At 35.3% G+C, this 12,113-nt stretch overlaps 1 protein-coding gene across 4 annotated transcripts in view; it reads right to left on the reverse strand.

The window, feature by feature from the left end:
* The window catches only part of LOC148951908 (uncharacterized), a 160,783-nt gene that overhangs the window by 133,971 nt on the left and 14,699 nt on the right, over nt 1–12,113 (reverse strand). For all 4 annotated transcript variants that reach the window (XM_089089394.1, XM_089089393.1, XM_089089391.1 and 1 more), the window contains exons 3-4: nt 10,833–10,901; nt 7,851–8,058 (exon numbers count right to left, since the gene is read on the reverse strand). In XM_089089394.1, the coding sequence (XP_088945520.1) occupies nt 7,851–8,058; nt 10,833–10,901 (277 nt within the window). The remainder of the gene's footprint in view (nt 1–7,850; nt 8,059–10,832; nt 10,902–12,113) is intronic.

Genomic DNA, 12,113 nt, shown 5'->3' on the forward strand with positions numbered 1-12,113 from the left:
TATAATCTACTTGATTTAATCTATGATATGGTTACAAATCGTAAAGGACTATTATCATTTGACGCTCATCTATACAACTTTCTAAATACATTAAACTTCCCCAAAAGCCTTATTAGAAATAGGCAAATCCTAAAAAAAATTAAATGAACAGGCACCAACACCATTAAAACATGAACATGAAGAAGAAGAAGAAGATTTTAAATCAATTTTGGAAAATACTAGCACACCTAGTGGAAACTTGACAATGGTGAGGAGGAGTAGCAACCAACCACTGATAGCTAGACAAAAGCAAAGACGTATCAATTAAACAACACGATCACCACCACCACCAAGCACCAGCACACTAAAGGATAGCGGACGTTGGACTACATGTTTAAACTTAAAAGGTCGAAGTTCTGAAACAAGCTTATGAAAATATTGGTGAAGTGGGAAGTTTAAGTTCCCCCACCACTCTTTCCAAAGTCACTGGTGTTCACACTAAAAGTGTACAAGACTATCTACAAAATGAATCAAGTTACACTGCATAGAAATCGTAGGCTTCATGCTAATCATAATCGAAAAACAAAAGCATTTTCCCCATTGCATATAATGCAAGTAGATCTCTTAACTCTAGATGAGATTCAAAGACGTTACAATACACCGTACAAGTACATTCTACTTGCAATCAGTGTTTTTAGTCAATATGCATATGCCAGTCCATTGCGGTCAAAGAGAGGTGTTGAAGTTGCTCAGGCCATTGAAAGTATTCTCGAGCATGATTCGTATAAGAAATTTAGACGGATCGCGGTAGTGAATTTGTTAACCCCCATGTTGCAAAAGTACTAGCGAAATATAATACAGTGCTCTATCATGGCCATAGCCCTATAAAGGCTGCATTGGCCGAATGATTGATAAGAACTATTCGACTTTTAGTTTCAAGATATTGTACATTGAAAAATGCACCTGATTTTATTCATGATTCAAGTAAAATCATGTTGATTTATAATCAGCGACCTCATCAATCATTGTCCAACTTAACCCCTATGGAAGTTCATAATTCTGATCATGTTACAATTGCCACCTTTCTGAAATAATATTCCAATGAAACGATTGTCAAGAAGAAAAAAATCAATGTTGGTGATACTTTTCAAATTAATAGAAAAAATAAGGTTTCTGGAAAGAGGAACTACTTTTCGTCCACAGAACTTTTTAAAGTGGCAAAAATCCTAGACACTAAACCCATAACTTATCGTTTGCTTGATACCAAAGATGAAGAGATTCTCGGCAGTTTTTATTACTATGAACTACAAAAAGTTAAAAATAATAGTGAAATCTATCAAATTGAAAAGATATTAAAGACTCGTGCTCACAAGGGTAGGAAACAGTTACTTGTTCGGTGGCTAGGATACAACTCTGATTTTGATTCTTGGATCAGTGTTGAAGATATTGACAATGCCCAATGATTTCTATGTAACTTTTATGTCCAACGTTTCCGATCCTCTCTACAACAACTTAAATAAAACCAGTGATTTTGGACGAAACTCTCCCCCGCCATCAAATTCGATGATGAAAAGTATGAAGTGGCTCTTGTCGACTGTATTCTCAAAAATACCTATGACATCCTGAGAAGGGATCGTGTGTATAATATAAAAGTTATACCATTCGATTGGTCACGATTTGTCAACTATGAATGTGTTGAAGCACTTAAATCTAGCAAATATCCAGATGTTACATTGAGATATAAAGAATATGGTACTATGACGGATTTGTGTCGTGCAATCAATAGAAACATCTCATATCAAAGGAAAGGTACATTCTATTTAAATTATTCATTAGAACACGATAGGATTTACAATACCTCACCTGTTTACACTGAAATGATTCAGTTCAATGATAATCTGAGAGACATTATTGGCTTTAAACAGACTACGATCAATAGGAAAAATACTGGCACTGTTTATCGGATGGATCAAGTTATTTTCGCTGATTATCCACCTGGTTTCACCTCGGACTCTTGCATATTTCTCTATGCATATTTTGTGGAAACGTTAAGGGTTGGTAATTCGAATTTCCCCCTCCTACGTGTTCTTGAACGAAAAACAACCCATGAACTTGTTCATCACTATAATATAGAGCATATTCAGTATGTTCCTGTAAATACTTCATATTTAGAACTCTGTCAGATAAGACTAAGAATTCAATTGGCTGATCCTCTAGCAATAACAAAAGGTTTAGCAGTGATTACATGTCATTTTCGACCCATTGTCGGTGACAGCAGCACCTAAAATGAACAATAGAAGAATTCCATTTGTCTGTCCTGATATCGATTGCTATGTTGGTGCTCTGAGTCCACGTCAAATAGGCAATGGATTGGACTACTATATGAGGCGTGCTACAATCTCTGGCTATGGAGTTGGTGGCTGGTTTGCTAGGCTATTTCGTTCTGCAATACCTCTTGCCAGATGATATCTTGTACCTGCTGCATCAAATTTCGCTGCCTCGATACTACAGAACTAGGGGTCGGGCAAGAATTTCAAGGAGAGTTTTAAGGAAAATACTAGATTTTTCGCAAGAACCGTTGCCGAGCAATTAAAATCCCGGCAAACTGGGAAGGGATTAAAAATTATGCTTGCGCTTCATTAACTCATCAGTCTTTACCAAAATGGGGAGTAAAGGATATCCACAAGGACTTTGATCAACAAAACAGCGAAGAATAATAAGCAGGGGATGAAAAAGAAAAAGGATGTTGGATAAAAGAAGGATTTCTTCTCTTAAGACTACTTATATCCCCCATAAGGAAACACATCCATCAATCAGTTCCTCATTGAATTTGTTCAATGCTGAAAATGTTGATGTCAGAGTCAAGTAGGTTATTATGAACAATTTCATCCCCAACAACCCTCTCGGGTTGTTGGGGAAAATATACACTTTCAAATATTTTCCAATGAAGACTATTTCATTGATTTGTCTTCAACATTTATTGATTTAAATGTTTCAGTGAAGGAAAAGTCAGTTAATACAACTCCAAATGTTGGCGATGGACTCTCATCCGAAAACTGTATTCTACAAAACCTGTTCAAACAAATTATTGTATTTATTAATGAAACATTGGAGAGTACTAGCAATAATTTATCCAACTATGCAAGCTACATACAATTTGTGATGATAACACCAAAGGTATACAAGGAGTTGAGAAGACAGTCCCTGGGCTATTAATATGATCAGGTGTTGATACTGACGGTGAGGTGACTACTGCAGTGAGCCAGGAGTATCATCTGGTTGGAAAATTAAATCATGAGATATTCAATATATCCCAATGGTTACCCCTCAATGTCAAGATTGACATAAAATTGCAACTGGCCCCATCGAATTTCATTTTGAGAAAAACACTTCCTGCAGCACCCGATGCAAATGTTATTATCACATCGGCAATTCTACACGTTCGAAAACAACAGGTTATGAGCTCTGTTGCATTGGCAGTGGAAAAGCTAAGAGCCAATGGCAACAACATTAAACTTCTATCGTATAAATTCTACACTCCATTCATCAGCAACTTTATTGAAAGCAGTGGGAAAACTATTATTCAAAATCAACGAAGAGTACAGGATTTAACGACTAAGACATGTGGCTTTCATGCACTACTCTTTTTCATGTTCAGATGTCGTGGCTATACCTACAAGCAGTTTCTCGACATCTCCGTTGACTTATCTCGACTGAGCGTCTTTGTATTGGAAAATATACCTACAAGCGTGTTTAATATTGATTTTAATGCCCTACGAATGAAATGTTCTAAAAATGTATGTGAAATTATTTATTAATAAAAATAACGTATATACATGATCAAAACTACTTTTCTACTCTTTAAATTTCATCTTCTACTAGGTATTGGTCGATAACAACTAATGCAAATATATTATCTGAATTCACGTCATGCTGATCCTGATGTACTGCAATATCAGAGTTGAATTTTCTACCGTAGTGTAACTTTAGTCTTGTCATATCTTTATGTATAGTCAATGATACTATTCTCATTCATTCTATAGAATTCACATGTTTTAGTTTGCTTATTTGAAGCAATGTCACAAACAGTGTCCTCAAGTGGTGAATCACATTCCGTCACCGCCAAAAAAATCAGTGGGCTTATAATCACAGTAGCCATTGTCTTCACAACGATGACGTAGAAACCAAATCCTTTTGTTGTTTCAATAGTTGAATCGAAGACCCGGCTCCTCTTTCCAGAACAATCTAAAACCACGACGATACCAATCTTTTAGCCGTAATCTAAAATCACGGTTAAGATTCTTTCCAATCATACCAGGATATGTATTCTCCCACTGATTACATTTATTAGAGTGGCACTTGGAGCATAGGTGCCCTCTAGGATGAGAGTCACACACCTCTTCAAGACAGGAATCACAACCTTTAATTTGTACAGCATATCCTCAATGCAATTTACACGGGTTGCATAATCTACACTTTTCATCATATTCATTAATCATTGTACAATTATCACATGATGCCTAGCTGCCCAGTGAGTGCATGCATAGCGGTCATGAATGGAACATTTTTCATGTGTTGATACTCTCACTGCCACAATAAAACTAAGCTAGCAACAACCACAAATTGAGTGGGATAGAGAAAGAGAGAGGAGTAAATCATCCTTGAACACCATCTTTCTCACGAGAAAAAAGTCCTAAATTTCTAAACTAGTGTTTAAAATCATGCACTATACAATCTCAACTATAGTTTCAAAACGTGTTTGATCACTTTGCTTGAAATGGTACCAAGGAAGTATAGGTGTGAGGGGGTACTCATTCTCTTTGAAAAGGTGTAGAGGTCCCAGCAAATAGCGTAGGAAGGAACATAAACCAAGCAAATCCATAAGTACATGCTCTGGAAAGGTGCCAAGGAACGTAAGGCAAGCAAATAGCACAGGAAGGAACATAAGCCAAGCAAATAGCACGGGAAGAAACTTAAGCCAAGCAAATAGCATGGGAAGGAACATAAGCCAAGCAAATAGCACGGGAAGAAACGTAAACCCTTAGAATAGCATGGGAAGGAACATAAGCCAAGCAAATAGCACAGGAAGGAACATAATCTGCTAGAATCCATAAGTACATGCTCTGGAAAGGTGCCAAGGAACGTAATCTCCCCAAATAACACCGGAAGGAACATAGTCTTCTAGAATCCATATTTAGCATACTACTTGTAGTCCTAATACTAATAAGATTCCTTCACTTAGAACTTGTCTACAAAATAATCATTAAGAGTCCTTTTCAGATTCAAAACGACAGTCAATCATTGAACTGAGCTCATTGTTCAGAATTGATGCCAAATTAAACGAAAAAAAATAAATAAAACAACAATCTATATATGCTTTACTTTTATACTGTTAAAAGTGTCCTTAAAACTTTTACTTTTACCGTACCAAAACTCCTATATTGTTTTGTGTTTTCAGTAAAGTGCTAGTTTTCAGTAGTCCTACAAACATACGAAAACATCATCAGATGATTTATTTGCATTAGTTTTATTGATATATGTTAGATAGGCTGTGAAGTAATAATTTTTGTTTGTTTTTAGTTTCAACTTCGCTCTTTACTTCCCTCGGAAAAACTTTGTTTTTTTAATTAATCAAACAGTTCGTGGTAACGAACTGTAAGTAAGGAGCGACCCGGCTCAATGGTAACCGAAACTCTAAAAAACGGAATTTTGATACCAATAGATACATCAAAAGAATCAGAGTTTAATTCTGATTTCAAAAACATAAGTCTTATCAAGTTTAATCTTACCCATCAAAAGTTGAGCGCCTGAGAAAATTAGGCTGATTTTTCGAAAAAAGGGAGAAAGACCCCCTAAAAGTTATAGAACCTTAATGAGAATCACACCATCATATTCAGCGTATCAGAAAACCCTACGGTAAAGTTTTCAAGCTCCTATCTACAAAAATGTGGAATTTTGCATTTTTTTGCCAGAAGAAAGATCACGGGTGCGTGTTTATTTATTTTTTTCCCAGGGGTAATCGTATTGACCCAGTGGTCCTATATTATCGTAGGAGGGCTCATTGGAACGGAAATTAAAAGTTCTAGTGCCCTTTTTATGTGACCAAAAAAATGGAGGGCAACTAGGCCCCCTCCCACGCTCATTTTTTCTCAAAGTCACCCAATGAAAATTTTGAGATAGCCATTTTGTTTAGCATAGTCGAAAATCTAACAAATATGTTTTTTAGGATGACTTAATCCCCCACAGTTCCCAGGGGAAGGGCTGCAAGTTATGAACTTTGCCCATTGCTTACATATTGTTTTGGTTATTGGGAAGTATATAAACATTTTCAGGAAGAATTTTTTTCTGGTTGGGGGGGGGCTGGTAGAGGGGGTTACTCGGGAGAATCTTTCCGTGGAGGATGTTTCTTTGGGGTAAGGGACATTTCTAGGAAGGGGGCGCCGGATTTCCAAGCATTATTTAAAAAATGATCAGAAATTAAATAAAAAAAACAAGTTTTTTCAACTGAAAGTAAGAAGCATCATTAGAACTTAAAACGAACAGAAATTATTACGTATATGAGGGGGTTCTCCCCCAAGTCAATACCTCGCTCTTTACGCTACAGTTTTTTTTAGTGCTTTCGAAAGAGCTATCTATTCTAATTAAACGGCCTTTGTGATTCAGGGGTTTGTTAATTAAAAAATGGTTTAACTTTTAACGTAAAGAGCGTGGTATTGACTAAGGGGAGAACCCTCTCATCATATACGTAATAAAAAAAACAATAAAAAAAAACAAGCGATACGGCTCAATAGTAATCGAAACTTTTAAAAACAGAATTTTGATGTCAATAAATGTATCAAAAGAATGGGCTTATAATGCTGATTCTAAATATATAAATTTTATTAAGTTTAGTATTACTCATCAAAGGCTACGAGTCTGAGAAAACTTACCTGATTTTCTATAGAGGGGGGAAACATCCCCTACAAGTGAAAGAATTTTAATGAAAATCATACCGTCAGATTCAGCGTATCAGAAAACCTTATTGCATTGGTTTCAAGCTCATATCTGCAAAAATCTGGAACTTTGTATTTTTTGCCAGAAGAAAAATATACGAATATAGAAGTTCGTTACGTAAGTTAATTTGTAAATTACGTCAGAACCAAATTTAGAGACAGCCATTTAGCAAAAGAAAAGTAAAATTTTTATGCAAATTTTGTTTACTTATTAACTGACGGTGAGCCAAAATAAGAGCTGCATTAACTAAAAAACGATCAGAAATTAAATAAACGAAACAAGTTTTTTAAACTGAAAGTAAAGAGCGACATTAAAACTTAAAACGAACAGAAATTATTCCGTATATGAAAGAGGCTGTCCCCTCCTCAACGCCTCGCTCTTTACGCTAAAGTTTGACTCTGTCTCACAACTTTATTTTTTAAAACAATAAAAAACTTTAGCGTAAAGAGCGAGGCATTGAGGAGGGGACAGCCCCTTTCATATATGGAATAATTTCTGTTCGTTTTAAGTTTTAATGTCGCTCCTTACTTTCAGTTTAAAAAACTTGTTTTTTTTTTTTAATTTCCTAATGAAGCGGTCATGGAGCAGACTTCTCGCTTGTCCATTTGCAGGTTTTAGGCGAATTTCAAATAGAAGTTAGTGCCAAAGTTGTGGTTTTAGCTCTCTCTTCTGACAAGCACCAAATATTGCCTGTGAGCAGGAAATGCCTGAAGTAATGTTTGGAGAGGCATGTGTCTAGCCATACAAGTTTAACGAGGCACGCATATAAAGACAGCTTAAGTTGGATTGCCATTTTAGATGGTCATACTTAGTTTTACCACAGTCAATTTCGGTAGTACACTTCATTTTAAATAAAAATTTGATGATCATGAACGTACCATTAATGGAGATACAAGCATGCTGGCTACTAAAATAATCGAGCTATTTTCAACGAGACCAGTAGCAGCCAAAAGACCTGCGCAGAGAAGAAAGACTGAATAGTCAAAATTGATAATCCCAGCGACACGAGAATTCTCAACAACTTGCTGTACAGCAAAACGGGATTTCATGGTTTTCAGAAAATCCGAATCTTCACAGTCTTCTTTGCTAGATAAAATGCTAATCGTTAAATTACGAGAATAAAGCAAGCAAATTTAAACAAAAGCAAAAACTATAAATACACAAAAGGAATACTTCGAAATTTGATAAACAGCAGCCACCGAAATTGCTTATGTGTGGATTTGTCGGAAAATTTTAGAAATATTTTATTTCCTCGATTAAAGAAAATGAACCCTTTTTGCTAGACAGAAATGAACAAGTAATAAAAAAAAAAAACAATGTCTATTTAACTCAAAACAAGGATGAAAAACCGTATTACCTATACCTTGCATTTAAAGTTTTAGTCTCAAGTTGATTAGAAAATTGCATTAAGTTTTATCATTCATAAACCATTCAAGATGCGGTAGCTTGAATAACCCGGAATACGATGCAAGATGTCTTCGACTGATTTACCACTAACATTAGTGGCTTTTTTTCTTGCCTACGGAATTTTCCGAACGAGTGGTTTACAAGTTTTATTAGCGATTCATTTTCTCAATATTCTATTAATTTAATTCTGACAAGATGGTAAATTTGCTCTAAACCCAAGGTTTGAGGATCTGAGCTGAGACAGTCAAAGGATTGGGTACATCAATGAAATATTGGGCCTAATTTTGCAAAGAAAAGAGAATCTATAACCCCTCGGTTACTCATTATTTCTGTGTAGCTGCTATAATGGATATACTAGCAACCTTGTGTATAATAAGGCCTAGGGTATGTCAAATCAATTTTAATTTATATTGTGCAACATTCCATTTCACTTAATTAATTGAATTTTACTGCATTCGCAGATAAAAACACAAAGTTTCGTTTATCAGGTATTTGCTAGCATTAGATCTACCCCGATTCCATCGACGAATTAACTAACATTAAATTTAGTAAGCCCGGTTTGACTCTTCCCTTCCCAAAACATAAAAATACTGGGGCAAATTAAGAAATACGTAAATATATAAAAATAATCCATATCGTAATTCTGCCCCTTCCTCAAATGCCTCGAACCTCCCCAACATAATAAAATAACTATGATTTGGCTACGAGTTTTACCGAGCTTATGCGCTTTTCACTGGGGTTAGACCTTTTAAATTCCTAACCATGGTCGTTAGCTTAAAATTAACCTATTAATAAAATTACTTTTTGCCGTCTTTACCAAGTCGACCAACACTTGAAAATTGTACAAAACCCAATCAGAAGCTGTAACCTTCATTCAAAATGAAGAATCACGGATCAAAAAATGAAAAATCTCCGAGATTTTTTAAAATTCACTCTCAAAGGAGAGGAAAACATTTAACAGTTCACAATTAGTTCGGGAAAAAAAGAAAAAACATGGAAAATATTGGAAAAATGAAAAATACGGAAAAAACGTGGGAAAAGAGGCAAAAAGATCACAAAAGCACTGAAGTTACACCGTAACACAATAGAATACAGAATATGTACATCACTTCTTACTTGTTTTTTATAGTCTTAGTCGACTAAAATATAAGAGACATCGAATTAGGATATTTCAGGGGAAAAAACCCCAAAAAATCCGAAAGTTTACTACAAAAACTTGTATTTTCGGTATTACTTCCTAAAAACGTAATTATAAATACAAAAGTTAGCTTGAATCGTTGAAGAAATAGGTTGAAGTTCTGCAAATCATTGATGTTATTTTGTGTTCTAAATTTTAGGCTCAAAACTATGATGTTCTACGTTACAAAAATGTTGCAAGCATGTTAAATCACTATTTGTGAATGAAAAGTTAATAAAGGGGATTTATATTGAGAAAGCTAATATAATACAGGAGACTTCATATCTTCCTTTTTTGTGTCATTTCTGCAAATGTTGCAAATTCGCCAAAGGTAAATTGCAAGATAGAAGTCACTCAAGGAATTTGTTCCAGAAAAATTTAACATGTCGAATCCAATTATCAGATGACCAAAAGTCACCCATACACCTTGGCAGTTTTTTTTTTAGCATGGTCAATGAAAAGTTACTGGAAAAATTTTGTTCTAGTATGCCATGGGAAGTTTATGCGGGATAACAACCCCACAAATTAGTTCAAAATTTTCTTAATTTTATAATACAGAGGAGGTTCCTATGGCCCTTTCTTTTCGTAGCACTTCTTTGCTAAAATTTAGTAGGCTTCGATAAAAAAGTAAAAAACTAGGAAGTTAGTCTTTCAAAATCTGATTTCATTATATTATTATCCTAAAATATATAAGACATGCACACTTTTTTGTTTCGGTTCTCATTGAGATCTTGTAAGTACTCAAAGTTATTTTATTTCCGCTGCAAAGCAAGGTTACCTCAGTTGACCTGGGATCCAAGGAAGACATTCGTAAACTTAATCCATGCTCCTACACCGGATCAAAAGCCGACAGCTCCGCTGGCTTGGTTACATTCAAGTAATGACTGCCAACTAGCTACCAAAAATCATCTTCGAAAGAAGGGTTCGCGGTCCAAAGTTTCTTTCAAAACCTGAAGGGGGGTGGGGAATTTTGTTGCCCTTTCCATTTTTTTTCAATAAAAATAACGAAAAATGGGTGTTTTTCAGAATTTAATAGATAAGGTACAAAATATATCGGATGATTACCCTTTCCGGCCCCTCCTCTTCCTTTAATTGGTGCCCACGCTACCCACCTCTTAGCTATTTTTAAAAATTTTTATTCTGTATTTTAAATAATTTACCGACTATTTTCTTTCAATAAACTAACTAGCCCCCTCATTGCCCAATTTACTACCGCAGTCAATCAGTTGTTAAACCCTCTTGAATGGTAAACTAATGGTAAGAAAAAAAAACTAACCTTTTCTTATCGAGAACGTTTAATGATACGTTCATCTGAGTAGATTTATAGCACAAGCATGAAGTTATTCTGAAAAAGGAGATCAACATCAGGATGAAGTAGGCTACATTGATGATATGGATATTATTATAAGATACTAGTACCTGATTTTGCAAAGTTCAAGATTAAAATAATCCTAAAAGAGAACCTGAGCCCTTTCCTGAAAAAAAATTAAAATATCAAAATACTTAAAACAGGTTTAAACAGGCTGATGGATAAGGATCAGTACAGGGAGACCCATTTTGTGAATGGAAGGAAAAAAAGATCCCTCCCCTCGAACGTCCCTGGAAGATAAAAATATTCAAAAAGGCTATTTTTATATTCTGAAACATTTACGCTTTTCTAGCAAAGACACAACTTTTAAACTTCCTCCCCCACTCCCTAGAAACAATTTTAAGGTTCTTGTCGGTAAGGAAAATCAGTGCATGCCCTTGGCTTCATATGACAATAGTCAGAACGATGACGTGCAGCATGTAAAAAGAAAGTTCTACAAAAGTATTTGTTTATAATTAGGGTGGAAAACCCGCCCAAAAGAGTCCCCAAAAAATCGTCAGTATTTAAAAATTCTTCCGGAAAATAAAATCTCTGTGGTTGACTGAACCGAGGGGTAAAAATTCCTAATTTCTTGGCTAATAAGATTCCTCCACGAAAAATAACCACTAGCTCACAAAAATTCTTTGAGTGATATAGCCTCCAGGAACAAATTAGCCCTTATAAAATGTGGGGACGAGGTCTTTTGGGGGAAGAGTCGGGAAAATACTAGAGATAAGGAATATAATAGAGAAAATACTTCTAATGAAAGTTTAGTGGGCGCCAGGTGTCCTACCTACACGGTAAGAGGTTCCAGGGATTTCATCAAGCATTTGAATCCTGCGATTATTCTATTTCAAAATGGCATATTATGTGTACGTGAAAAATGACAGTGTGTGAACCCTCTAGATTCCCTCGAAGCTCATTCAGGGTTTAATTCCGTGACTGTCTTGATAAAAACAAAACAAAAAAAACACTATATCATATGTACGGAAAGCAAGGGAGCCAGTTTCTTACTCTTGACTGTGTTAAGGAGACAGAGGGGCGCAATTTAATAGAAACACAAGGAAATATTCCCCAATGGAAGACCAGAAATCTATAAATAGTGCAAAATTAGGCGATATTAGAATAAATTATTACTTATCTGGGAAACTTTTTCCCCAACATCTCCCCTCTTGAAATATTTTTTTCTTAGTTAACTCCTTTCGAGAA

The sequence above is a fragment of the Artemia sp. Qi Xiang Cuo genome, chromosome 5, assembly GCF_049724085.1.
Source record: "Artemia sp. Qi Xiang Cuo chromosome 5, ASM4972408v1, whole genome shotgun sequence".
Lineage (NCBI taxonomy): Eukaryota > Metazoa > Arthropoda > Branchiopoda > Anostraca > Artemiidae > Artemia > Artemia sp. Qi Xiang Cuo.